We start from the raw sequence: 24,425 nt of genomic DNA on the forward strand, positions 1-24,425 counted from the left end.
CCTGAAGAAAATTCGTGGCAAAGTCTGGAAGCAGAGAATATCTAGCCCCCTGTTCAACACCAAACAATACACAATGGAACTAGAGAGGCTGTATCTACAGATGTGGGAGCATTATGCAGCTGGCAACAAACCTGATCACATGATTAAGCCTGTTGAAGTCACTGAATCTGCCTAAATAAAGACACCATGTACACAGGAGAATTACCCCTATACCTGAGCCTCAACCTTCTGGTGAAAGGGAACTAGATATGTACTTTTTACTTATCTGTATGGTATCATCATGTTGCAGATGGGTGACAAATAATGATAATACAATAGCACAGCCAGACTTGCTTCCTGTATGATAGGGAGAGACACAGGAGATGGGAAACTGCTATTCCACAAGGAGTCTCCATAGGATTTTGCAGCAACCAGGTGGTGCATAGGTCTGGAAGGTCTGATCTCCCTTGGTCTTCCATGGGATGGATAGTGTGGAGGGGAGAGAGAGATTGTCCAGCCGTTTTGTGATTCCATGGATTGATGAGTCTTCTGAATTAATTTTTTTCTTTATATTTTGGGTATTGGAGCTTTTAAAAATGTTTGGTTTCAGGTATTTTTATTCATGTGAAGTGTATATGATTCTCTTGAGATAAGGTTTTAAGCTAAAATTTTCCTTGTTTTAGTTTCTGAACTCTACGGATTAATGGGAACTTTGCTGGTGTAGTCTTTTTATAGGTTTTATAAACCACTTGAGCCTATATCAGTCGTTTTAGTGTCTGACATAATGTCTGGAGCTATCAGTGCTTTCTTGGTTTAGATGATGATGATGACAACGATGACGATGATGATGATGACTTAATATTTTTCCTGGTCTGTTTCCTAGTTCCTTCTTCCCCTCCCCTGACTTTAAAATTTTTCCTGTAACTTGGCTAACAAAACCAAGTCTGATTCAGAACCTCCCAGAGTGTTTCTCTTAAACATATCATCTGGTGCCAAATGAAAATTCTTAGGAGTGATTATTAATTATGAAGGGCACAGTTGTGGTACTGTCATTGATGATAATAATATAGGTTTTCTTGGCCTAGAGTCTTGACCTATTTCACCAGTGTTTTACCTTTGACTGTCCCTCTATGCTGCTTCCAAAAGTGATAATGTGTGATAATATTTTTACCTTCATTTCTGAAGTTTGTTTTTTTTAAAGTGAGTCCTGTTCTTCCTATTTCTTTCAGCAGAAATGAAATCCCAGGTAAGTATTCAAATATTTGATCAGTAAGTCACAGTTATCTCTGATACATTAAATAACTTTCATCAAAAAACATGTTATAGGAAAAAAGCTCTAAAGGACCAGATAATGTATATGAGTAATTATTTTTCAGACCTTCTAGGGTATCATGTGTAATAACTGTCTTCTGGACTTGATCCTGAAGTCTTTTCGGACTCAGCCTCAGTAGTAGCAAACTGCACTGCTACTTGGTTTGGAGTACAAATTAGACTTTAGCCCTCCTGGAGCTTGAGTTTTTTGGTATTAAACTCATAGGAATAAAATTGAATTTCAACAAAGGATGGAGAGCTTGAGGCTTAAATAAGCCAACATATGAATATATGTTTTGTCTTGCTGTACTGCACATATGCTATCCAGTAACAGGTAATATTTTGTCTGCTAGTAGTGTTCTAGATTATAATGTCTTTCCAAAGTGCTGAGGCAGTGCACCTATTTTGTAGTTGCAGCTGATGCCTGAATGTATCCTAGCTGACAAATTATTGATTAATAAGAACTTTCTGAAATTTCTGAAAGATTCATACTATTAACCAAAATCTGAGCAAAGAGTCTCAAGTGTAATTCTAAGCAGAATTACATGTTAATGAACTTGTGTACCTTTTAACAATGTAAATGAAAGAACATCAGTTTAGGGATTTCTTAATTTATTTTTTATCTAATTAAGATACCAGTTAAAGGTTGCCAGCTTGGTTGCAAATAAATTGATGTTTGGAATTCACCAAGCTACTTAATGTGGAATAGGATAATATACTTCCAGTGCCCTCAAGGCTGTGACCTTACAGCCATTTTACATAGCACATCATTCCTCCTATAGGGATGAACCTTTTCCTGGCACGAAAAGTAGCCGCTCTGGTTGAAGCTTTGCTTATTGTAACAGGCTTTTGTTTCCAGGTAACATGTCTGTGGAGGACTTATTTCTGAATAGAGATATAGATATTACTGGAAACTACTTGTTTTTTCCTATTATACTCTGCTTTATCAAAGAAGTAAAACATTTAAATTGTGCTACAGAAATTCAGATGTTGTCTTGCAATCTTTAAACAATAAATGAATGATTTGCCCTTAATATGGCTGATGTATTTTGTGTTCTGTTAAATTGAGCATTGGCTGGAATAACAGGGTCCTCCAATGATGAAATCTATATTTCAACAGTTCCAAACGACAACAGGACCAAATTTCCTTATAGTGCACCTATGATAATAAGAATTATTTCATTTTCTCAGCCATGTGTGGTGGAGCATGGGTCAGGTTGGTGTATAATCTATTAAGACTTGAGAAAGCCTGAGACTCCCAGCGCACTCACTTGTGCTTGTTCCTGTTTAGCTGATAACCATTCTGGCTTCATCTACCCTTGTAGTCTCATTGTTTATGTGGACTGTTCCTTCCCACTTCATATGGTGATTGAACTCAAAGACAGGTATGAGGGAGGAGGATATCCATGTATCAGGGACCAGAACAGGCAGTTCAGGTGCCTGTTTTCACAGAGATATAAACAAGAATTTGTTTCCAATAAAATACCTGGTGCTTTACCTCCTAAGTTCTGTGGACTGTGACCCTCAAAGCCCTAATGTAGGTTGGTGTTTGTTTCTTGGAAGATGGAACAAGAAAGGTATCCAGTAACTTAGTCATAAATACTTACCACCCTCTTGACTATTTATCAGGAATCTGCATCAGTTATTTTCAGTCTGCTTCAGCTCCTTCTGCCTGCAGTCTAAAGGAGTTTCTTATGTACCTTGAATAAACTTGTGTAACTTACCATTTGATTCCAGTCCTAAATCCACTCTTTACTCGAAGCACATGTCTTTTAATACTAACTACAGCTAATGTTCAGATTCTTTCCCCAAACCTCTGAGCCACACAGTTATGTAAGCCTTATTTTATGGAAGCAGCTTATAGAGGTAAATTAAAAGTTTCTTGTAAAAGATAAGGTTATAATGATAAACCTTTTTTAACCCAATTTCTTATCAAATCAGAAAGTACCTTTATATATGTAGATAGGCAGTTTGGTGCTTCAGACTAAATTAGTGCTACTGGAATTTGAATTCTAGCTCCCTGCCACTTTTTAGCCACTGATTGCTATAAAATGAGGGTACTAACATTGCTTTTTTAAAGTGTCTGTAAGGATTAAATCCAAATAAAACGTTTGGAACCATTTCTAACATGATATAAACTCATTGTTATTAATATTTTTAAATGCCAAGGACATTTTGTTTGTATTCTGTTGGCCAAATGCTTAAATTATGGGATGTATGGGTTTTTGCCAGAGAATCAGGCACAATATAGAAAGCATTTGCTTACCTCTGTGTGTGTGTGTGTGTGTGTGTGTGTGTGTGTGTGTGTGTGTGTTTTAATCTACCCCCGTTTGTTTTTCTTGGTGTCAGGAGTGAGTGCCAAAAAGCTTCAAGTTAACTCCTCTATCTGCAGAATTCGGAGGGTTCTGGAAGCGGGCATCACAGTTCAGTGTTGCCAGGCACTTTTGGGTTGTTGCTTCACTCTTATCTAGGGGTCTGGCCTGCGTGCCCGAGCCCCCGCCCGCCCCCGCGCCTGCGCCGCCCACGCCCCCACCCCTGCGGCCACTCCCCCTTCCCTGCGCCCGTGCCCCTGCGCCCGTGCTGCTGCGCCCGTGCCCCTGCGCCCGTGCCCCTGCGCCCGTGCCCCCGCCCCCACACCCCTATCCCTCAACTTCATGCGTGATTGGGGGAGGCAAAGGAACCTAGAGGCATGGGCAATTCAAGCAAGAAACAGGGCTCGCTTATCCAAGTCCTTGCAAATGATGAAATTATTCTGGAGGATTTGGCTCGGTTTTTCCCTGTCGCCCCCCAAAATGAAGGATTGCTAAACTACGTCATCTGTGTGAAATGGCGCATTCACTGTGGAAAGAGATGGACGTGATTCCGGAAGTACTGTTCCAGGGCGCCAAATTCATAACCGCGAAAATTTGAATCTGCCTGGTGAACACACTGATAGGTGGGTACAGGGAGGGCGGGAATACGTCAGTTCCTACCGCCAGCTGAGCCCGGGCCCTATAAAAGGGCTTGCGCTTGGCGTTTGTTACAGTTGCTCGGGACCTTGCACACCACGCACTTGTCCGAGGAGAGCAGCGACTGACTAGGCCAGAGGCTGCAGAAGCAGGTAGGTGAATGGAGGGTAGCAAAGCGAGAGCAAATCTTGAAACTTGTTGCGGTTGAGCAGGCTTCATTAAAGTGAGGACCACCATAAGCCCTGGACACTGATTTTCCGTGAATCTTGAGGCTGAGATTTTGGCAAAATATTTTGCCTGTTTGCACCTAATACTTTGGGAAGAAGGAATTTTTGTGCATGTGTTAGTGATATTAACTCCGCTAAAGATGGGGGATGGGCAAGCAGATATACCAGTTTGGGGCATAAGGAAGTAGGCCTGGGAGGTGGCATGCAGCTGCAGCAGGGTGGAAGGCTGACCGGCTGGAGTTTGGAGTATGGCGGTAGGGGCAGGTGGAGGCTGGGTAGGGGTGCATGTATGTTCCTGGGGTAGGGTGGGGGAGGGGTGGGGTAAGTTTTGGGAGGGAGGCAGGAGTGTCGATGCCTGATCAGCTAGGGGTGAGAGGCAAGTGTCGGAGGGGGGAATGGAGGAGCCGAGGCCCCTACTGGTGCAAGACTCACTGTGGGCGTGGAGAGGTGAGATGGGGGAGGGGTCTAGGTCCCTGGGGAAGAGGAGGTGGGAGTCAAGGCCTGATTGGTGCAAGGCTATCTCCAGGCCGCAGCAGAAGGGTCTAGACCTGTTTGTGTAAGGACCTCCTGGGGAGAAGAGGCAGAAACAAGATGAGTGGAAGTGTGCGTGAGGGGTGGTGGAGGTGTCGAGGTCTTATTGGTTCAAGACTGGAGGGAGGATGAGTCTAGCCTTGATTGGTGCAAAGGTGGGGAGAAGAGGGAGGGGGAGGCAAAGGAGGGGGAGAGGAGGCGCTGTGTTGAGTGTGATGGTGAACAGAGGGTTCGAGGCCTGATTGAGTGCAAGACTAGCTGAGGGAGAAGGTGAGAGTAGGAAGATGGAGTTGTGGGGGGAGGGTGACCTGATCCCCTGTGGGAGGAGGGGGTTGGGGAGTTTGTGAGTTGGATTGAGGTGTGTGGGGATGTGTGGCCTGGTCTGTATAAGTCTAGCTCTGAGCAGAAGTAGGGAGTTGGTGAAGGGGGGTTGTGAAAGCCTGATGGAAGACTTTCTTGGGGTGTGAGGTAGAAGTAGGTGAAACGAAGATGTGGGGAGAGGGAAGAGAGGGTGGTGATGTGTGTGTGGGTTAGGAATACATTTAAGGGTGAAAGAGCATTGGGCCAGGGACCTAGTAGCGCATGCTAAAGCCATATAACGGAGAGAAAATTGATCTGGAGGCTGATGAATGATTGCTCTCGCCTATTTCTGTAATAGGTGGCGTTGAGGTGACTTAACATCAGGAGCCCCCATATGCTTTGGGCGTTCTGACTGGCGTACAAAGAATCTTGGTGGAGTGAGGTGGGAGAAAGGTCGACAATAAACAAATTTAAATACTTATTTCATGGAGTGAAGTTTTGGTTTTAGGTTACAGTGAAGAAGCTGCTTAAAAGCAAATGCAGAGTGTAGAAACGTCTAATTGGTTTTGGTTTCTTAACAGATGTGGACATGTCCAAAGAAGGGGCTGGCCGTGTGAAGGTCGAGGATGATAAATGGTGAGATTTGAAAAAACTGTTTTCTCTTAGTTTAGTCCTACTCTGTTGTCAAATCGATTTTCTCAAAAAGTATACAGTTATGTCATTTAGAGTCTATAGAATGTATAATTTGGTTAGTCATAAAATGAGAATTGTAAAAAGAGATCTTAGAATCATGGGAGTCCAGCCTCCTATCCAATGCATAAACCCTCTATATAAGAGCTCTTTTAGTGGCCAGGAGTATACAACTCCATGAAGCAACTTTATGCATTGTTGAACATAATTTCTAGAAAACTCATCATTCTGATGACCATCAAGTCTGTCCTTTTGTTATTCACACCCCATTGTTGTCAGTACTCCCCTCTAGAGGTGCACAGATGAAGCATTTTTCTTTTTCATGATAGGTATTTTAAAATAGTTGTCTCATCTCTTAAGTCTTCATTCTCCTGAAAGGTTGCTCTCTTTTTCTCCTTTCTAGGTAAGATAAGCATACAGATAAGTGTATCGTGTGGAAGAAAGTAGAGACCATAGACTAGGGAGTCTAGAAATTGACCCAAATGCATATGAAAATATAGTTCAGGATGGGAAAAAAAAAGGCATTTCAAATCAGTGGGGAAAAGATAGCTTCACTGACAAATAATTTGAAGATAATTGGTTGACCATTTGGAAAACAGCAAGAATTAGATTCTTACCTCATCACTCCTTATAGCAAAATAAATTACACACAAATAAAATACTTTAAAATTAGAAGTGAAACCATTAAAAATGCTAGAAAATATAGCTGGATTTTATTTCCAATAATTTTGAAGTGAGGAATGTCTTTCTAAATTTAATATCTTAACAAAAACATAAAAATGAACAAGAAACTGAAAAAAATATTTGTATTACTTATGATAAAAGTCTATCTTCCTTAGTCTACAAAGAAAAAAGTAACAATTAGGGAGTTCCCTGGTGGCCTAGTGGTTAGGATTCTAGGCTTTCACTCTGGTGGCCTGTGTTCATTCCCTGACTGGGGAACTGAGATCTCACAAGCCATGTGGCATGGCCAAAAAATAAATAAAAGCAACAATTAAAAGGTGAACAAAGAGAAAATGGGCAAAAGTTTTAGAAGGTAGTTCTCTGGGAAAAAATACAAATGGCTTATAGACATTAAAATTTATTCAAATTTTAATTTTATTATTTAAAGGAACTTTAAACAAGTTACCATTTTTCAAATATCAGATTAGCAAAGATTTAAAAATTTTGATAATACCCAGTGTTGGCAAACCCATAGGGAAATTTCATGCAGTCATGGTGGGACTGTAAACTGGTACAACGTTTTTGTAGTTCAGTCTGGCAATATGAAAATTTTAAATGTCCGTGTCCTTTGAGCCAGTAATTCTACTACAAGGACTTTTTCTTTTTAAAAACAAGTGGTTGTTTCATATGTGTTCTTTTTGTAGTTCACTCTTACTTTCTCTTGACTCCTTCCCCCTACTTCTCCCATGTCCCTTCTCCCTGTAACTCATGCTCATTGGATCACATACAAACGTACACAGACTGTTTTGGTCTTTGTTCAGTTCTGTGGATGAAGGATGTATGATTAATTACTAGTGCACTAAGAAATACATACAAGGATGCATTGTTTGTAATAACACAAATTTGGAAGTTTATATATCCTAAGGGTGTACTTGAAATAAATTATGGATCATCCAAAAAAAGTGATAAGAACTATATATGCTGATAGTAGAAGTACTAAGATCTATAAAGTCAAAAACTGTAAGCTGCAGAATAATTCATAAAGCATAATGCTATTTATAAGAAAGAAAGTTTTGTGCACTTGACTTGTAGGGGTATGTGCTTATGCTTGAGAGCTTTCTGAAAGAATAAGAAACATTACTTATCTCTGGGAAGTGGGACTGTTGGAAGAACAGGGACAAAGTGTTTCTCTACTCCTCTTTTCAGTGTATTTTATCAGTCACAAAACTGGTAAACACTTTTTCTTGATAGCCATTAAAATGGGGAGGATTAATAAAAGAATGCAGCAAACAAACATTTGGAAACATATCTTAAGAAGTAATAGAAAGAAATGCTAATTTAAAAGTATTTACTGCTTAAATTAGCAAATTTTAAATATTTAGTCTTATTATAGTAGTATTCCTGACACCGTAAACTAGTATGACCCTTTGGAAACAAATAAGGAAATGTACCTAGAGCTATAAAATTGGTCCTACTTTAGACTGAGTAATTTGACTTCTAGAACTCAATCCTAGAAAAATCCAATTTATGAATGTAATTAAATGCACAAAGATGCTAGGTGTGGCATTCAACTAAAGAATCAAAGTTGTGTGTGTGTGTGTGTGTGTGTGTGTGTGTGATCAAAAATGCACAAGGTAAAGTCCCGGCTCTCTCCATGACCCTCAGTAACATGCCCCAAATAGGGAATTCCCAGGGCACTTGGTTGGCATTAGTTCTCCCCTAAGAAGCAAGCAAGTATATTCTGCTTTATAAATCAGCCCCTTGAAAACTTGGTTAACAGGAGTCACTCCTCTAGCATTTGATGAAAAATTGAGAAACCTGAATTCCTGAAGCTATAGATGCAAAGACCAGATGCTGGACTTCTGCTTGGAGATTGCTCTTGAGGCTGGACAGCAACCTGCCAGGCTCTCCACCTGCCCCCACTGCAAGTTAGGACCATTATGTCAAGTATCTGGGCACTGTATTTTCATTAATGTGGTGATATTGTTACTTGTTTGTTTATTTTTGCTTTAGGCTGACTCTGTACTTCAGGCTGTCTCATAGATGGGCATATATATGTAATTAATTTTTGAGGGGGGAATTTTTTAAATTGATAAATCATTGAGACAGTATTGAGTAGATATTTTAAAAGGCCCCTTGTTTAAAAATTTATTTTTAATTGAAGGATAGTTATAATATTGTGTTGATTTTTGCAATACATCAGCATGAATCAGCCATAGGTATACATATGTCCCCTCCCTCTTGAGCCTCACACCCCTCTAGGTTGTCACAGAGCCTCAGTTTGAGTCCCCTGAGTCATACAGCAAATTCCCACTGGCTATCTATTTCATATTTGTTAGTGTGTATGTTTCCATGCTACTCTCTCTGTTTGTCCCACCCTCTCCTTCCTACCCCTCCTCTCGTCCATAAGTCTGTTCTCTATGTCTGTCTCCATTGCTGCCCTGCAAATAGGTTCATCAATACTGTCTTTCTTGATTCCATATATACGTGTGAATATATAATAATTCGTTTTTCTCTTTCTGACTTACTTCACTCTGTATAATAGGCTCTAGGTTCATCCACCTCATTAGCACTGACTGAAATGTGATCCTTTTTATGGCTGAGTAATATTCCATTGTATATACTTATCACAGCTTCTTAATCCATTCATCTGTCGATGGACATCTAGGTTGCTTCCATGTTCTAGCTATTGTAAATAGTGCTGCAGTGAACACTGGAGTACATGTGTCTTTTTCAATTTTGGTTTCCTCAGGGTAGTAGTGGGATTGCTGGGTCATATGTGATTTTATTCCTAGTTTTTTTATGGAATCTCCATACTGTTTTCCATAGTGGCTGTATCAATTTACATTCCCACCAGCAGTGCAAGAGGATTCCCTCTCCAGCATTTATTGTTTGTAGATTTTTTGATGATGGCCATTCTGACCGGTGTAGGTGATATCTCATTGTGGTTTTGATTTGTGTTTCTCATGATGTTGAGCATCTTTTTGTGTGTTTACTACCCATCTGTATGTCTTCTTTGGAGAAATGTCTGTTTAGGTCTTGTTCCCACTTTTCCCCCCACTTTTTGATTGGGTTGTTTGTTTTTCTGTTATTGAGTTGCATAAGCTTCTTGTATATTTTGGAAATTAATCCTTTGTTAGTTATTTCATTTGCTATTATTTTCTTCTATTCTAAGGGTTGAGTTTTCATGTATGTAATTAAATTTTTAAGTGGAAAAATATTTCTTAATGAGATCCAATAGACAAAAAATCCTTTAAAAATGAGGTTCAGTGGGATGTGGGTGGGAGGATGGAAAATAATGAAAGGGATCTTTGGAACCACTTTTTGAGATTCATTTATTTATTCAGCAAATATTTATTGAGTACTGACTTTGTACTTAACAGTATGAAACAGACACACTTCGAGATCCATGTACAGGTTACTGTCTGAAATGGGAGATAGATGCATGTAAACAGGCAATAAACAGTATAGTGTGGTAAATGCCGTGAATGGGGGAGAAGTACATGACCCTCTAGGATCTTGTTTAATTTTCATAGTAGCCCTCTGAGATAAATGGTTCATTGACAACTGAGGCTCAGGTTTGATTTGCAGAAATCTAGGTGAGCGGTAATGATGGTTTAGAGTAGGGTGGTGATAGTGAAGTTGGAGAGATTTGGATAAGTATAGAATATATTATCGTTCAGTTCAGAGACTTTCCCCACATCTTAACATTTCTGAGACTGGGATGCTTCATACATTTGATAGCATGTCATCATTTGATAGTGTTTTTTCCTTTCTTAGAGGTACATATAATAATGTATTAGATTAGATGAAATACACTCTAGAAGTAGAGCCAACGGGTCTTGCTGATGGATTGGACATGAGAGGTAAGAGAGAGCAAAATCAAGGATGACTCCTAAATTTTTGGTTTGCATTAGTGGTTGGATGGTAGTGCCATTGACCCAGAGAGATGTTATGGGGAGGGAGGTGGGAGGGGGGTTCATGTTTGGGAACGCATGTAAGAATTAAAGATTTTAAAATTAAAAAAAAAAAACCCAGAAAGGAACAGAATGGAAGGACAAAATAAAAAAGTCTGTGTTGGTCATGACACACTTTAAATACTTAGTAAATATCCAAGATACCATATAGATAGGTGGAGTTCAGTGGAGAGTTCAAGGCTAGAAATATAAGATTGGAGGACATGGGGTCTAGGGATAGTAGAATGAATGACCCAGGAGAGAGGGGTCAGTCCTGCAGCATAGCATGGAAGGTGGCAGGAAGCAATTCCTTGAGAACTGCAGGGGAGAGATCCAAGGAATAAGGGAGGGTATGGCCTTAGATAGTGGAGGGGACACTGCATTCCTTGTTAAGGCAGAGTTGGTTATAGTTACAGACAGGTCAGTAGATTTGTTGGTGGGAGGATGAGGGTGTTCCTGTGTGATTACCTCTTATTTTCCCAGTGATTTATGGGACAAGGTCGTTGAGGAGGTTTTGGCACTCTGACGGCAGAAATGCTACTGAGATACATAATACAAAGAATAGGGGACTGGTTTTCACTGAGCAATCAAAGCCTAATTCATATTCTCTGGTGCTCACTGAGTAGTTTTTTTTTGTTTTGTTTTTAAGCACAAGATTCTTTGTTTTGTTAATGACTACCACACAATAAAAATGCAGAAATCCCATATTGTAAAAATTACCCTGTTACACTCACTTGAAAAATAATTGGGTCAGAAAAGCAAATGGGTCACCTAGTGGGCTGGCTATTATAGATGATAAATAAATGGTTGAATCAATGAATGAATGAACCATGGATGTACCCATCCTATTTAATTATTCCATATTTATTCAGAAATTACCAGTAGAATACAGGCCCACGTTAAAAATAAACAATACAGAAACATCTAAAGTAAAAAGTGAGAGTCAACCTCACATGTACACACCCTCCCATTCTTTTGAAGTAATAATTACTAATAACTTGATATTGATTCTTCTATATCTTTTTCTGTAGTTAAGGAAAGCATAATCTGTATGGTTTATGGCTTCAGTTTTAAAGAGAAGATCTCTGGGTACTTAAAAGTTTTCAAGGGCTTTTATTTTATATATCTTGAAAGCTTTCTAATATGATTTCTTAGTCCTTCCATGGTAGAGTTCTGGGTAAGCCAAATGGCTTTTCTCAGGTGCATATATTTTCTAATATGCACCTAGTGACATGAGTCTTTAAACACTTTCTAGGGACTTGGACTCCTGGTCATACATTTTACTTGAAAAGGGTACTACATTCTGCTTTTTTGACCACCTATTTCTTCCTTAGTGCTGTCCTCAGACCTTTTTACTTTTCCTGTTGGTTACCTGCCAACCCTGAAAAAGATGTTTTCTCTTTGGGGATTAGAGTGGAACTCTGTTGTATAACTTTCTGTGTCCTGTTTCTGATCCCTGGTTCCTTTTATTTGACCTCTAAAGAAAATGCGTGTGTGTGTGTAACACAGAAGTGTGTGAAAAGATACATGATGTATGAATCACATTTTAGTTTATATGTAGTGATGTATATTGATAATAGATTTTATATAACCAAAGTCACGTTTTGACCCATACCTAGGAAACCAAGAGATTTCATTCTTGATTGAACAAAAATGACTTGACGCCTACTATTGAATAAGTCCAGTGTACAATGACCAATAAATGAATAGAAAACTTAATCAAGGGGGTGAGCCAACATGTGTGTTTAAAAGGTATATAATCAGTCCAGTAATCAATCTCAAGGCCAAAATAAAAGTCTACAAGAAGTGGTTAAGGCTGATTTTTTATGTAAAACCTTATAAATATTTTGTAAAACCTAATAAATATGTAAAGCAATATGTTAAACTTTAGAGCTATGATGCCCAGTTTCTTCAGCACTTTATTTTCCTCTGTTAGCTGTATGTCACAATAGTTCATGATAAGATTACCCATGAGTAGGTCCTAGAATTGGAACCTGGCTCCAGCATGGAAGTATGGCTTTTCTGAGCTGGACTTTGAGCCTCTCTGAATCATCATGAGTGGCTGATTTAGGGGATGTCCAGTCACTTGCTTTCTGGTGAGCTAAAGAACCCCCAGCTGGAATGTGCTCTGGTGTCACCTCAGTACAGTTGTCCCTCAGTATCTGGGGTAGGCGGGGATTGCTTCCAGGGCTCCTCTTGGATACCAAAATCCTTGGATGCTTAAGTCTCTTACATAAAACTGTGTGGTAATTGCATATGATGTATGCGCATCCTCTCATGTACTTTAAATCATCTCTAGATGACTTATAATACCTACTACGATGTAAATGCTACGTAAATAATTGCCATCACGTAGCATATTCAAGTTTTGCTTCTTGGAACTTGCTGGCATGGTTTTTTTCTGAGTGTTTTCCATCTGAGGTTGATTGAATCAGCAGATGTGGAACCCTTCAATACAGAGGGCTGACTGTAGTGTGAAGCTAGAACAGCCAGCCAAGCAGCCTGCTGCTAGCTGGGGTAGAATGAGTGCTAGGGTCTCTGGCAGATTGTGAGGCCGGGAAGCAATGGGCCCAATGCCATGGTTCACCACAGGGAGCAGTTTCAGGTTTGAAATCACCCTGTGTTTTCTCCCCAAGAAATGCACTTCAGCATTTGTGCATTTACTCAGATAGCAATCCCAATCAGTAGATCCTCTTCACGCAGCAAAGCCCCAAAAGGTGTCCCCCTTGCTCTTTTGCCCTTTTGATTTTTAACTGTAATCTCTGCATTCTCAAGTCTTTTTCCCTGTGGTCCCTTTCTTGGAATTCATTTTCATATCTCTATTTTTATTTTTAACTTTATTTTTTACTTTTTGGCCATACCTCATAGCATGTGGACTTAGTTCCCCAACCAGAATTTGAACTTGCTTCCTGTGCATTGGAATGTGGAGTCTTAACCACTGGACCACCAGGGAAGTCCTCATATTTTTATTTTATTTTATTTTTTTTCCTCATATTTTTAAATAGAAATATACCACTGGGCAGAAAACAGGCTTCTCACTGATAGCTAATGATACTCAACTAACATTCTTTCCCTGACTTTGTGTAGTAGAGCACAAAGCGGCTTTGAGCAGCTTGTGGCTTTTAATTTTTCTTCTCTTCCACTACTGTGATCTTCATTTCATAAGCCCTTAAAGCCTTTTTACATTTCAGAAACTCAGATTGGTGGTTCTTTTCATATGAGATTTTTGACATTTGGTTGCTAATATTGTTGGTAGCTTTCCTTTAAAACAGAACATATGAAAAAAATAAAATAAAACAGAACGTATGTTAGTAGCTTTCCTTTAAAACAGAATGTATTTTATTTTGCAGTCCTGTTGTTACTGTGGACTCAGACACTGATGAAGAGCCTGACTGCTGTAAGTAGAGTCTTCTCAAAGCAGTAATTTACAGTCTAAAAGCGTAATTTAGCCATGTCTTCGTAGAGATGACTGAAATGTGATTTTGGACATTTGGTATAAGCTGTTCTAGCTTTGTTTCTCTAGAGCTCTCTAGATTGGTGAAACAAAGTTTATTTCCCTGCTGTGAGGAACAGAGGATGTCCTCTGTGCTTCTTTTCCAATTTGCTTCCTGTCCTTTTTCTCATTATAGATCTCTGTACTTTTTTATCTCCTCTCTCTCTCTGTCTCTCATGGGAGATGACTTAAGAGTCCACCATAAATTTTAACCAAGTCTAATTTATGGACTTTGGTTTTAGGGAGTTAAAGACATAGGTAATCAGATTTGACCATGCTTCACATGCTTTCTAATGCCCTCTTTCTTTCTCTGATTCAGATATAACTGGAGTGAAGATGAAAAAGGAGACCGTCAGGTGGGTAGAATTGGTGAAAATTGACTTTTTTAAAGGAATAATATTTGGGTAAGATGATTTCAGAATAAACATCACATTTTCTCTGTGAATCCTATGTTCAGGGTTATAATGGGTGTTGGATCTCACACCTGGGTTCAAAATACTAGACTCCTTATCACTGGCCCATTATCTAATTGGTCAGTTTCTTCTTCATAATGTCTCTTTGAACCATCCCTTAACTTCTAGTCTCCACTACTAAGACCTTTATCAATTTTTACCCTTGTATTCATGCAAGAGCTTCTTACGTGGGCTCCTTAGCCTGATTTATTCCTCCTCTGATCAAGTCTGTATTCTACTTCCAGATTAATCTCCTGAGACACTGCTTTGATCATATTAATTTTCTATTCAAATTGTCTATCTAAGGGAGATCAAATAGGTAAGCCTAGGAATTAAAGTCCTCTGTGAATTGGCCATAACCTGTCAGCATTATCTACTACTTTTCCTATTTAGGAGTCCTCTGCTACACTAAGGATTGTTGCCCAGGTGCCATACTATAGTGCTAAATTTACTGGAATGAATCTGAAATAACTTGTTTCCATATCAGCTCCTTGAATCCTGTAGGAATGTGAGTTGGTCATTTCTGTTTCCCACACTAAGACGAAATAATGCTGTCAAGTGGGAAAATGTTTTTCTGGCTAGTTCTGATCTATCTCTGTTGATTATTTTTACAGCATGCAAGCCACCAAGCCTGACACCAATGTGTGAAGTCAGCAGTTGCAATCAGCTGAAATTCTAGAACTGAATAATGCATTGTATAAAGCTATCTATTGGAAATGATCGGTTTTTTAATTTATATTTTTGAAGTTAGGTCTATTGAGGTATGATTTACATACAGAAAAACTCACCCTTTTTAGGTATACAGTTTGATGAGTTTTGACAAACGTATATGGTATGTATATGGAGTAGGTACTGTAAACATCACCACAAAGATGCAGAATTTCCACCATTGCCATTTACATTTTGAATGTCATAGATCCTTAGAAATATCCTGATTTTCAGTATTATATGCTGTAGAGCCCTTGACTGAAAATAAATTTAAGAATATCCAATTGGTTTTTTCCTGTCTCCACTAGATAGATGTTGAACAAATATGTAAAGAAAATCCATTTTGAGGTGTCTTCCTGGAGTGCCCACAGATCTTGATCCAGTTCTGGGGCCTTCTATCTGTGGGATGCTGTAGGAAGGGTGGATTTGAGGAAGAAGGTGATGTGTTCAGTTTTGGGTATGCTGAGATTGAGGGGCCTACAGGCAGGGCTGATACTAAAAAAAATTTAACAACCAAGAGATACAAACAGGGATTAGTCAGGATTGCTGCCTGATTGGTTCAAACAGATACCACCAATAAACAGTTGGTGAGGCTGTACCTGTGTAGACTGACTAAAAATTGACCCTGCCCATAGGACATCCAGGTAGGAGACTGGCACTATGGAGCCAGAAGTCAGAAGCAAAGTTGGGCTGGTGGATAGATAATGTTTACCCAATCCTTAGGGATTGATTGGCTTGGCGTGAAAGGGATGTGGATAAAACCTGGGGACGAGCGAGGAAGGGAAATGAGTGAGAAGGAGTGGGCAAACAAGTGAGAACCAAAATCAATAGTGTCCCAGGAATCAAGAATTTTAAGGATGGAATGAATGGTCAACAAGAGAGCAAAGGTCTGTAAACTTGGCAGCTTAAAAGTGGTGAATATGAAGGAAATGGATGAATAGATTTGTGTCTGTAACGAGGGCAGACAAGTTCTCTAGCAGCGTTTTAAGGAGTTTTCTCTCTCATCATAAAGGTATATCACACTTATACACTGTGTAGGAAATAAAGGTGGTGAATTTCAGCCTTCTGGAACATCTGACCCAAATACCTGGAGAGCTGAAAATGACAGTTCCAGAGGTGTGCCCACAACACCCACATCCTGGGTGTCACAGGGATACTGCTCACTTAGAGAGGTGGTGCTGGCTTTGGGCTGCAAAGAGTAGCACCCGGGAAAAACCTCCCCACTGAGGCTGCCTCTCTGCATCTGTGGCAGGGGGATCTCAACGCGGATAAAGAGAAATGGCAATTAGACTTTTCCTTAATCATTTTCCCCTCACACCAAAACCATTTGAACACATACCCTCTGACACCCCACTTCAACTCTCAATACTAGACAGATTCCTCCCTTTGAAAGGATTTAGGCAGATGGAAAGGTTTGGTAGGAAGTTAGGAAAGATGGAAAATCAGGAACAATGATTGAGTGGTTCCAGAGGAGGGGAACAGAGTTACTCTAGGAAACCAACAAAATCATTTCAAAGTGATTTTGCTCACTGGAGAAAAGTATAATAGAAAATGCAATGAAAAGAAGAATGTTGCTTTCATGCTTTTGTTTTTCTCTGTCCTGTCACTCAGCTACGTGGTGATTGACTCAGACTCTGATGATGAATACGTCCCTGAGAAAAAGAAACCTAAGATACGTGAAATAAATCACAAAGGCAAGTATACTACTAACTTAGAGAAAGAGCTGTGCAGTGCAGCTTCACCATGCACAGTCATCTCAGGATGAGTCGGCAAACATTCTGTTTTGAATCATTCCGTAGTGAGTGCCACTGTTTTTCCTTCCTATGTGCTGGATGTGGATATGGCTGGGTCCCCTGCACTCCCTGGTTAATTTCCTAACAGAGCAGCAGCTGTTCCTGCTACCGTAGAACCCAGGCATCACTCTCTGTAGGGTTCTTACCTACTGAGCATTATGTTGCAGGAGCAGAGGAGGTTAGGAACTCAACCTGAGCAACATGAAGGTTGCCCTGCTCTTTTGTCTTCCACTCTTCATCTCTCTGTGTGTGGATGACAGGGAGGAGGAAGGGACTCATTCTTTCCAGTCTGATGGAGATGAGGACGTGTGAGGCTTATAGGCTAGCTGGCGGTGACTTCTCAGGGATACGCTTGTTTTCTCTGTCTAGCTGTTTGTCTTTGCCTTTTGCTACCCTCTTTATATTTTCTAGAGAGTCTTGTTTTTCTTAGCGTGTATTTGCCATAACAGATCCTTGCCTCTTTGAATTCAGAGGCCCTCATCACCTTTCAGGAGGTGTGGAGTTTTACTTGCAATTCAGAACCTGTTCAGTGGGTTTGAGACATAGGAAGACTAGGAGCTTCTTAAACCTTTGGGATAGTATTTTACTGATCTCCATTTGCTTAGGACCTGACATAGGGCAAGAGACACGGGCACCTGCTTAAAGTACTGGCACCCTTAAAAATACTGGCTGCTGCTTTGGTAACTACCCCCCGAGCTAGCATTGGCCAGATTCTGCTAGTTAACCTGGGATATCAGAGCAGGGAAAGGATAGGTGGCTTGGAACCCTCATCTCCTACTGTTTCATCACCTGTCCCATCTGATTTCTTTTTTCCCCTCCTCTCTAGCTCTGAGTAGATTGCCTGAGCAGGATGCAGGTCCAGGTGCAGAGTAGGGGGTGTAACATGACAAGCTTCTGCAATGTACACAGAGCCCCAGGGGAAGTAGCTTTAGCGTAGGGGCCTGAATGACAAAGCCAAAGTCAGTTGCTGACTCCTTTAGTCAGAAGATCCATAAATCGGGTTGATTCACAATATTTTGTCAGTTTCAGGTGTGTTAGTTTCATAGCAAAGTGATTAAGTTACTCACACACATATATTCCTTTTTTCTATTATTTTCCATTTTAGTTTATTACAAGACACTGACTATAGGTCCCTGTGCTATACAGTAGGTCTTTGTTGGTTATCCATTTTACACATTGTAGTGTGTATATGTTAATGCCAAACTCCTAATTTATCTTTCCTCCCTCGCCCACCTCTTTCCCCTTTTGTAACCAGAAATTTGTTTTCTAGGTCTGTGAGTGTTTCTGTTTTATAAATTTGTTCATTTTTGTCCCTACTTTTTAGAATTTAAATTGCACATGGGAAATCTTTAAATCTTCTAGGAAGGATGACTTTTTTCCCATAGGAACACCCACTGCTTTTTCTTTCCTTACTGCATATCTGCAGTTCTTTTTTTTTTTTTTAAGTTCTTTGATAATTTAAATCATAGATGGTACTCAAAATATGTTATCCCAAATGTGGAATTTTAGGATAAAGAGTTTTTGCACCATAAATACATTTTTATAACTTGTCTGTGCTGTGATTTATATTTTTTACATCCAGAATCGTAGAAATCTAGATGCTGAACTCTGAGCAGAATGCAGACAGTTTGTGTCTTAGGCATGCTGCCCCTTGTTTCCAGATGAACAGATGGGTCCTCTATGAGGCTAGGGACCATCCCAGTGTTCCCAGGGCCTCTTGGTGCTGGCATCAGAACTTCTGTCCTCATTTTCACATCAGTGGTTCTGAGAGCTTTGGACTTATGGACTAGTTTAAGAAAGAAGTTTTGGGGGGTAACAAAGGATTGCCAATTTTTAATTTTTCTAATGATGGAAATAAATTCCAACTATCATGTGTCATCATAATTTCATAAAATAAAGAGTGCCAAAAGTTTAATGACAACATAATCTCAAAATAAAGTACAGTCCTTTAAGTTATAGAAGCCAGGCTTGATTCGCAGGGAGAACCCACTTTATTATTCTCTCTCTCTCTCTCTTTTTTTTTTTTTTTTTTGCTTTGGCCCAGTGAAAATATACAAGTTTCAGACCTGTGGGAACCCCTGAGCACCTCCATGGTGCTACTCAGAGAATGTGATTTGAAAATTGCCTCTGGGTTTGAATTCCTATTTTATCTGTCATTGTTCTCAGCAAGATAAAGTAGCAGAGGGAAAAGAGTCTAAAATAACTGATTCTTAACTATGATTCATTATACCACAGTTCCTGGCTTGTTTAATTTGTGCTCAATAATCTGAAGTTGAGGGGGGTGTGAGGGTGGGGGGAGTATGTTTATACATGATTGTGTTTCGAATTTCAGGTAAGAGTCAGAAAGTGTCTGATACTAAGAAGCAGCTGACCCAGGAGGCTCCAATAGTTATCACTGATGATGATGATGATGATCTGGAAAAACCTGTGGTGACAGAAAATGATTCGTGTGGTCAGAACAAAATTGTCAAAGTTGAGGAAGAGGAGAAGGATGGGTTTGCTGTCCTCCAGCACAAGTTATCTTCTGCAGCTGGTAAGCAGAGTCTTCTGAAAAATCTCTGCCAGCTGCCAAATGATGATCCTAAAGCTAAACCAGAGATTTTAGACAGAAAGTTGTCAACTGATGAAGAGTCTATGCCTGTGGTGGAACAACCAAGGAAAAGGAAAAATAAAGCCAAAAACATAACTGTGCCACCTGGTAAGCCAATCAAACCAAGTATGTCTGTCCCGCTGACTAAGCCTAGTGCAACAGCTGTGCCAGCCAGGCTCGCTGTTCCCTTTCCCCCAGATATGTTTCTCTTGTAGAGTCTGTCTTGCTTATTAACTCTCTGCCATATTTCAGCAGCTCTCTAGTGGCCAAGGGTGGCAGCCATCACAGTGAAAAGGCTCTTTCTGAGGAGGGGGAGGGATGGCCTTGTTGTCCTCATGCTCCCAGGCTTAATTGCCACTTTGCTGTAGGAAGCTGTAAGTCTGAGCTGCTCCTCCCTCCCAGGTTCCCAAAGTTCCAGACTTCATCAGTAATAAGAGCACTTACATAACTGTGTTAAGTATCTTTCCGAATCTGTCCCCCTAGTCGATGGTGAGCCGCCTTTTCTTTTTTCTTGGCTGCTCCATGCAGCATCCGAGGTCTTAGTTACCTGACCAGGGATCAAACCCATGCCCTCTGCAGTGGAAGCACAGAGTCTTTACCACTGGACCATCAGAGATGTCCCGATAGTGAGCCTCTTGGTGAGAGGGTTCTCACTCATCTTTTAGTCTCTCCCAAAGTCTAGCCTGGTAGTTGGCATGTAATAGATGTTTAATAACTTTTAGATAAATGAATGAAGGGCGCTACCTCCTAAATACATGAATTTCTAGCTAGTTCAGTTCAGTTGCTCAGTCATGTTCAACTCTTTGCAACCCCATGGACTGCAGCACGCCAGGCTTCCCTGTCCATCACCAGCTCCTGGAGCTTAACCAAACTCATATCCATCATCACATTGGTGATGCCATCCAACCGTCTCATCCTCTGTCGTCCCCTTCTCCTCCAGCCTTCAATCTTTCCCAGCATCAGGGTCTTTGCCAATGGTCAGTTCTTCACATCAGGTGGCCAAAGTATTGGAGCTTCAGCATCAGTCCTTCCAATGAATATTCAGGACTGATTTCCTTTAGGATTGACTGGATCTCCTTGCAGTCCACGGGACTCTCAAGAGTCTTCTCCAACACCACAGTTTAAAAGCACCAATTCTTCGGTGCTCAGCTTTCTTTATAGTCCAACTTTCACATCCATACATGACTACTGGAAAAACCATAGCTTTGACTAGATGGACCTTTTTTGGCAAAGTAATGTCTCTGCTTTTTAATATGCTGTCTAGGTTGGTCATAGCTCCTTTCTTCCAAGGAGCAAGCATCTTAATTTCATGGCTGCAGTCACCATCTGCAGTGATTTTGGAGCCCCCCAAAATAAAGTCTGTCACTGTTTCCATTGTTTCCCCATCTATTTGCCATGAAGTGATGGGACCAGATGCCATGATCTTAGTTTTCTGAATGTTGAGTTTTAAGCCAACTTTTTCAGTCTCATCTTTCACTTTCATCAAGAGGCTCTTTAGTTCTTCACTTTCTGCCATAAGGGTGGTGTCATCAGCATATCTGAAGTTATTGATATTTCTCCTGGCAATCTTGATTCCAGCTTGTGCTTCATCCAGCCTGGCATTTCTCATGATGTACTCTGCCTATAGGTTAAATAAGCATGGTGACAATATACAAGCTTCATGTATTCCTTGCCTGATTTGGAACCAGTCTGTTGTTCCATGTCCAGTTCTAACTTGCTTCTTGACCTGCATACAGATTTCTCAGAAGGCGGGTCAGGTGGCCTGGTATTCCCATCTCTTTAAGAATTTTCCACTGATAAATGAATTTCTAGCTGGAGCAACTAGCAGTGTGGGTACTAGACAAAGGAGAGAAAATTTGGCTTGTATACTGAATAAAGGTGCTGCCTAGGATGGGACCCACCCTCCTCAAAGCAAGTGTGTGAGCTATGCCACACCATTTCTTATACTGCTTGTGCCTCTGTTGTCCCCACAATCTAACCTTCTATGGTATATTCATGTAGCTTCATAATAGTCCTCGGTGCCTAGGATAGAATCCTGCCCCACTTACTCCGCCTGCAGCTCTGTGACTCATGTAGGTAAAACCTTTCATGCCAGCTACTAGAGTAGGATGCATGCTTCAGAAAGAAGCTTTTAGTTTATCCTTTTTAGTTTTTATCAACACTAAAATGTACTCTGGGCTTGTTTGTTGGGGCCTCTCCTGGGTTTACCTTCCTGTTAGTTGCCAGTTGGTACCAATTTCCAGGGTGTGGATGAACTATTATCTTTTCAGCTGTTAAAGAACGAAAGAAGCGTAAGCCTTCAAAGAAGAAACCCAAGACATCGAAATCTGAAAAATCCAAGCCTGGGTATGTACTGCTCACAGTCAGTGGCTCAGGAATTGACTGCACAGTTGTCACATGCGAAGCCATTCACTGGTCACGTGGGAGGGTCTTTGAGGAAGTGAAGGGGTCTGGTGGGCAGCATGGAACAAGTTTTATATCCCTGAATTGGGAGGATAGACTCAGCAGCAGGAGGAAGGTGGGGAGAGGAGGAACCTCTGTGTCCCCTTCCTCCGTCTCCCTAGCAGAGCTGGTGTGGGCGCTCCACGCAGAACCTAGCGGTTCTGGGCAGACTGGAGCTTTTACCCCCACAGCAGCTCTGGCTTCTGAGATTTCCTTTGTCTTTAGACTCAGATTGTTTAAATGATGTATAGCCAAACAAGATCATTTTTTTTCAGGCTGGATACAGCCCTATGGCCACCAGTTTTCACAGAACTAAAAGCAAAGGCAGTAGGAATGGTGAGAAGGTAGCATGAATGTGTTCCCGTCCATTGGAATTGAGGGGAGGCAGTCAAGATTATCTTCCAGGGTTTCAGATGAACCCTTAAAAAATTTTTTTTTAAATTGAAGTGTAGTTGATTTACAATATCATCTCAGTTTCAGGTATACAGCATAGCAATTCAGTGTGTGTATTTTCAGATTCTTTCCCCTTAGATGTTATCACATAATATTGAGTATAGTCCCCTGAGTTGTATAGTAGATCCCTGTTGATTATCTATTTTATATGAACCCTTATTCTTACTACCTATATATTCTTGCTAATTTTTATATCTTAAATGTTAGGATGAAAGGGATCGCTTGCAGTCCATTTATCTTTATTAAGCTATATGTTATGTATATATTGATACTGGTATTATATTGTTATATTGATAGTGAAAACAGCAGGTTGTTTAGACCAAAGACATGTTAATGTCAAAGGAAGCAAAAAAAAAAAATTTAATGCATTTCCTCACTTAGATTCTAGGAACTTCACTTTTTCTCTTAAAAATGTGATAGAGTGAACATCCTTTTTTTTTTTTTTAACTTGCATTCAGGAATAATGTATACTTCCATCTGAATTATGTTACAAAAGAAGGGGTATATTTGAAGGACTGTATGATTCTTTTTTTACCTGTATTTTAGGGCAATAAATGCATCTTAAGGGAAGAAGAAAAATGATATGTCAGGCGTGAGGGCAATAGAGAAACTGGACTTGAGTAGAGAGGCTTTCTGTTTCTGCATTTCTCTTCAGTTTGGTGTACCCTTTCTTAGATGGGCCCTCTTAGCAAAGCTTCTTCTCTGGATTCTCAGATCCATATTTAAGCTGCTTTGCTTCTAGGGACATGTGTCTTGGGTAGGTCCCAGGTTGCTTTGCTAGAGAACGTGACGAATGAAGGAAAAAGCTGCTCCTTTGTGTCGCTGTCCTCTGCCTCATCCAAAGAAGGCTGGCCTGTTGGGACTCTTCACTGTGCCTTGCTGCTTCCTGTTTTAGTCTGTAGGCTTCCTGTTCTCAGCATTGTTCCCGTGGAGGCTGCTGGCTGGTCATGGTGTCTGATGTACTTGTCTGGGGTCTTGTTGGTTCCTCTGATGTGGAGATGCTCAGCCTGCAGTAGAGTGGCATCACCACTGAAGTGAAGGCTTGCTAAGCCACAAGCTGCTTGACATGAGCACAGACACATGCAAGGGTCATGCTCTCTGCTGAGGTCTATAGAGGGTTTAGGTTTTTATCTGCCACCTTTTCTGATGCAAATTTGCTTTCAGAGCTAAATAATTGGAGGCAGAAATGTTAGTCACCCATATCAGGTTTTGGGGTGAGAGATTCTATCTTTAGCTGCCTTTGTCTTGTCTGGTACTTTTCCCCCACCTGCAACTCAGGCACCTCTCATAGGGTTTTATTTTGTGACTTAAGGGGTAACAAGTGTCTTGGCAAAATCTCTGCTTCAGAAGTTCTGTTAAGTCAGAAACACTTCCCTATGTTTGCTAGTGGTTTATCTTTTCAGCTCTGTGGGCTGATCTTTTTGGATTTGTGGACTGTCCAAGCCAAGATTAAAATGTTAAATAGTTATTACAAGTGTGTTTTTTTATGGGCTCTGCACTATTCTTTTTTTTTTTTGCACTATTCTTTGTGCATTTGAATTATGCCTTGAAAGATGGGACAGCAATAGTGGTCTAATGGAAAGACCACAAGATTTGGGTCAGTATATTCAGTGTCTCTGAACTTTGGGTAAGTCATTTAACTTCTGAACTTTGATTTTGTCATGTGCTAAGTGGAAATGGAAAGAATAGTAGTGGCTTCTTTGGAGGATGGTGTGAGGATTAAATATGATGATGTAAAAAAGAAATTCTTGGCAAATGATGAAGCGCTCCACAGAGGGTGGGTCTCCGGAGAAGTGAAGGTGTGACTATTCTAGGCCATGGACAAATAGGTTTTGCCAAGGTATGAATGAACTATGCGAAATGTCAGTCCATGTCCTGGGAACATTTAA

The 24,425-nt window shown here is 40.4% G+C and overlaps 2 protein-coding genes across 4 annotated transcripts in view; both read left to right on the forward strand.

The window, feature by feature from the left end:
• The window catches only part of OGT (O-linked N-acetylglucosamine (GlcNAc) transferase), a 42,792-nt gene extending 40,468 nt beyond the window's left edge, over positions 1-2,324 (forward strand). For all 3 annotated transcript variants that reach the window (XM_060408195.1, XM_004022178.5, XM_004022177.5), the window contains exon 22: positions 1-2,324. In XM_060408195.1, the coding sequence (XP_060264178.1) occupies positions 1-175 (175 nt within the window). In that variant the 3' untranslated portion in view covers positions 176-2,324.
• The window catches only part of GCNA (germ cell nuclear acidic peptidase), a 26,839-nt gene continuing 4,488 nt past the window's right edge, over positions 2,075-24,425 (forward strand). The window contains exons 1-10 of the mRNA XM_042242488.2: positions 2,075-2,156; positions 2,582-2,675; positions 3,762-3,948; positions 4,291-4,390; positions 5,878-5,932; positions 13,956-14,002; positions 14,418-14,454; positions 16,870-16,952; positions 19,384-19,749; positions 21,912-21,987. Coding sequence (XP_042098422.2) covers positions 2,075-2,156; positions 2,582-2,675; positions 3,762-3,948; positions 4,291-4,390; positions 5,878-5,932; positions 13,956-14,002; positions 14,418-14,454; positions 16,870-16,952; positions 19,384-19,749; positions 21,912-21,987 — 1,127 coding nt within the window. The remainder of the gene's footprint in view (positions 2,157-2,581; positions 2,676-3,761; positions 3,949-4,290; positions 4,391-5,877; positions 5,933-13,955; positions 14,003-14,417; positions 14,455-16,869; positions 16,953-19,383; positions 19,750-21,911; positions 21,988-24,425) is intronic.

Source organism: Ovis aries, chromosome X, assembly GCF_016772045.2.
Source record: "Ovis aries strain OAR_USU_Benz2616 breed Rambouillet chromosome X, ARS-UI_Ramb_v3.0, whole genome shotgun sequence".
In the NCBI taxonomy this organism is placed as follows: domain Eukaryota; kingdom Metazoa; phylum Chordata; class Mammalia; order Artiodactyla; family Bovidae; genus Ovis; species Ovis aries.